The 1,385-nt window shown below is 41.1% G+C and overlaps 2 protein-coding genes across 2 annotated transcripts; one reads left to right on the top strand and one right to left on the bottom strand.

The window, feature by feature from the left end:
* Positions 1-414: 414 nt before the first annotated feature.
* On the bottom strand, positions 415-570 carry EKO05_0005280 (uncharacterized protein; the record flags this gene model as incomplete). The annotated part of the gene is made up of 1 exon (XM_059636567.1): positions 415-570. One exon carries the CDS (start codon positions 568-570, stop codon positions 415-417), a length of 156 nt encoding a protein of 51 aa, XP_059492550.1.
* Positions 571-719: 149 nt separating this feature from the next.
* On the top strand, positions 720-941 carry EKO05_0005279 (uncharacterized protein; the record flags this gene model as incomplete). Its single annotated transcript, XM_059636566.1, has 1 exon — positions 720-941. One exon carries the CDS (start codon positions 720-722, stop codon positions 939-941), a length of 222 nt encoding a protein of 73 aa, XP_059492549.1.
* Positions 942-1,385: the final 444 nt, after the last annotated feature.

Below are 1,385 nucleotides of genomic sequence, written 5' to 3'. Positions count from 1 at the left end.
GGAGAGCCTTTATCTTAGGCTTAGCAATACACCTACTTCTAAAAGGACATTTAGATTCTGTGCGTTGCCCATCGTCTAGTTAGTGCTTACTGCTGGTCTTTCAAGCTTAGAATAGTATTAATAGAAAATTCAGTTTTTTAATTTCGTAACAAAGCTAAAACGCTAGGAAATGACTAGAAAATTACTAGCTAATGCCCCTTCTCAAGTATAAAGTCAAGAGTTTGTCTGCTCTGTTGTCTATAGAATTTCCATTTAACAACCGCTCTACCTACACTTGATAATACACCTATCAAAACGTTGCCGACAAGTCAGAGATTATAATTTCCGCCTTCCTACATAAGTTAACATGGTTCGAATTATTTCATTCGCTGCCGGATTTCTCGCTCTTTTTGCCTCGGCAGAAGCTTGCTCTGGTCATTGGCAGTGCAAGTACAGTACAGGAAAACACTGCTGTGTACTTCTAATTGAATCATTTTTAAAGTTGTGAAAACAGTGACTTATTTTTACAGGCTCTCGAAAGTGGAACAGACGCGAAGTATTGCCCCGTAAGATGTAATGGTGGCACCGCATTTCCTCCAGAATGCGTTAGTCTGACTTCTGGCAATTCGCGCACCCCGCAAGTTACCACCCTTCTAGCATGTTATCTTAGACGTATACTAACAATTATCTCATAGCTGTTGATATTGAGTACGAGTCTTAGGGACTTTCAAGATCTATCCATGATGCGATCTCTGAAAAGTTTCAGTCATGAACAGGCAGAAGTAGGGAGGTTGCCCAGGATACGTCGAATTACGACAGGTTTTACTTATGGTCCTATGTCAGTTCGCACTTGCTCAAGTACGCGTATCTACTTAGTGCCAATGGTTCCTGTCTTTCTGAGGCTAATAGAAACCCTATCCTTGTTAAAGACAGTAAGACGCTTTGAAGTAACGCCCCCTTGACGCCTTTGCTGCCTAGCTGGCAAGAAACAAACCTAAGCAGTACACGTATGTAATCATCAGCGTAGACAGAGATAAAAGGGAGCTTTAGAACGCTATGACATAACTGTACCAGGCCAAAGCAGACCTTAACGCGCTGATTATTATAACAAATGTTGAATTAAGCAGCTCTATACGTGCTGGCTTCGAAGTAGCCCTAGCAGTCGTCTAGTAGATGTTCAGAAATGTGCAAATGGTGCTTGGGAAGAGGCTTTACATAGCTGCTTACCTTAAAGAACAACGTATTAGTAAAGAGGGTAGTGTACGGCAGTATATCATACAGTTCTAAGCTAACTATGCAAGGTAACAATACAGTACCTCTATTAGCTAACAAGGTTAAAGCGCTAGACTTTGTAGACAAAGTGTTGTAGGTTAAAAACAAGGCCTTTGATGATGCGAACGTGTTTA

Source organism: Ascochyta rabiei, chromosome 8 (assembly GCF_004011695.2).
Source record: "Ascochyta rabiei chromosome 8, complete sequence".
Taxonomy (NCBI): Eukaryota; Fungi; Ascomycota; class Dothideomycetes; order Pleosporales; family Didymellaceae; genus Ascochyta; species Ascochyta rabiei.
Note: the sequence above shows the minus strand (reverse complement) of the source record. Positions and strands in the feature narration are given on the sequence as shown.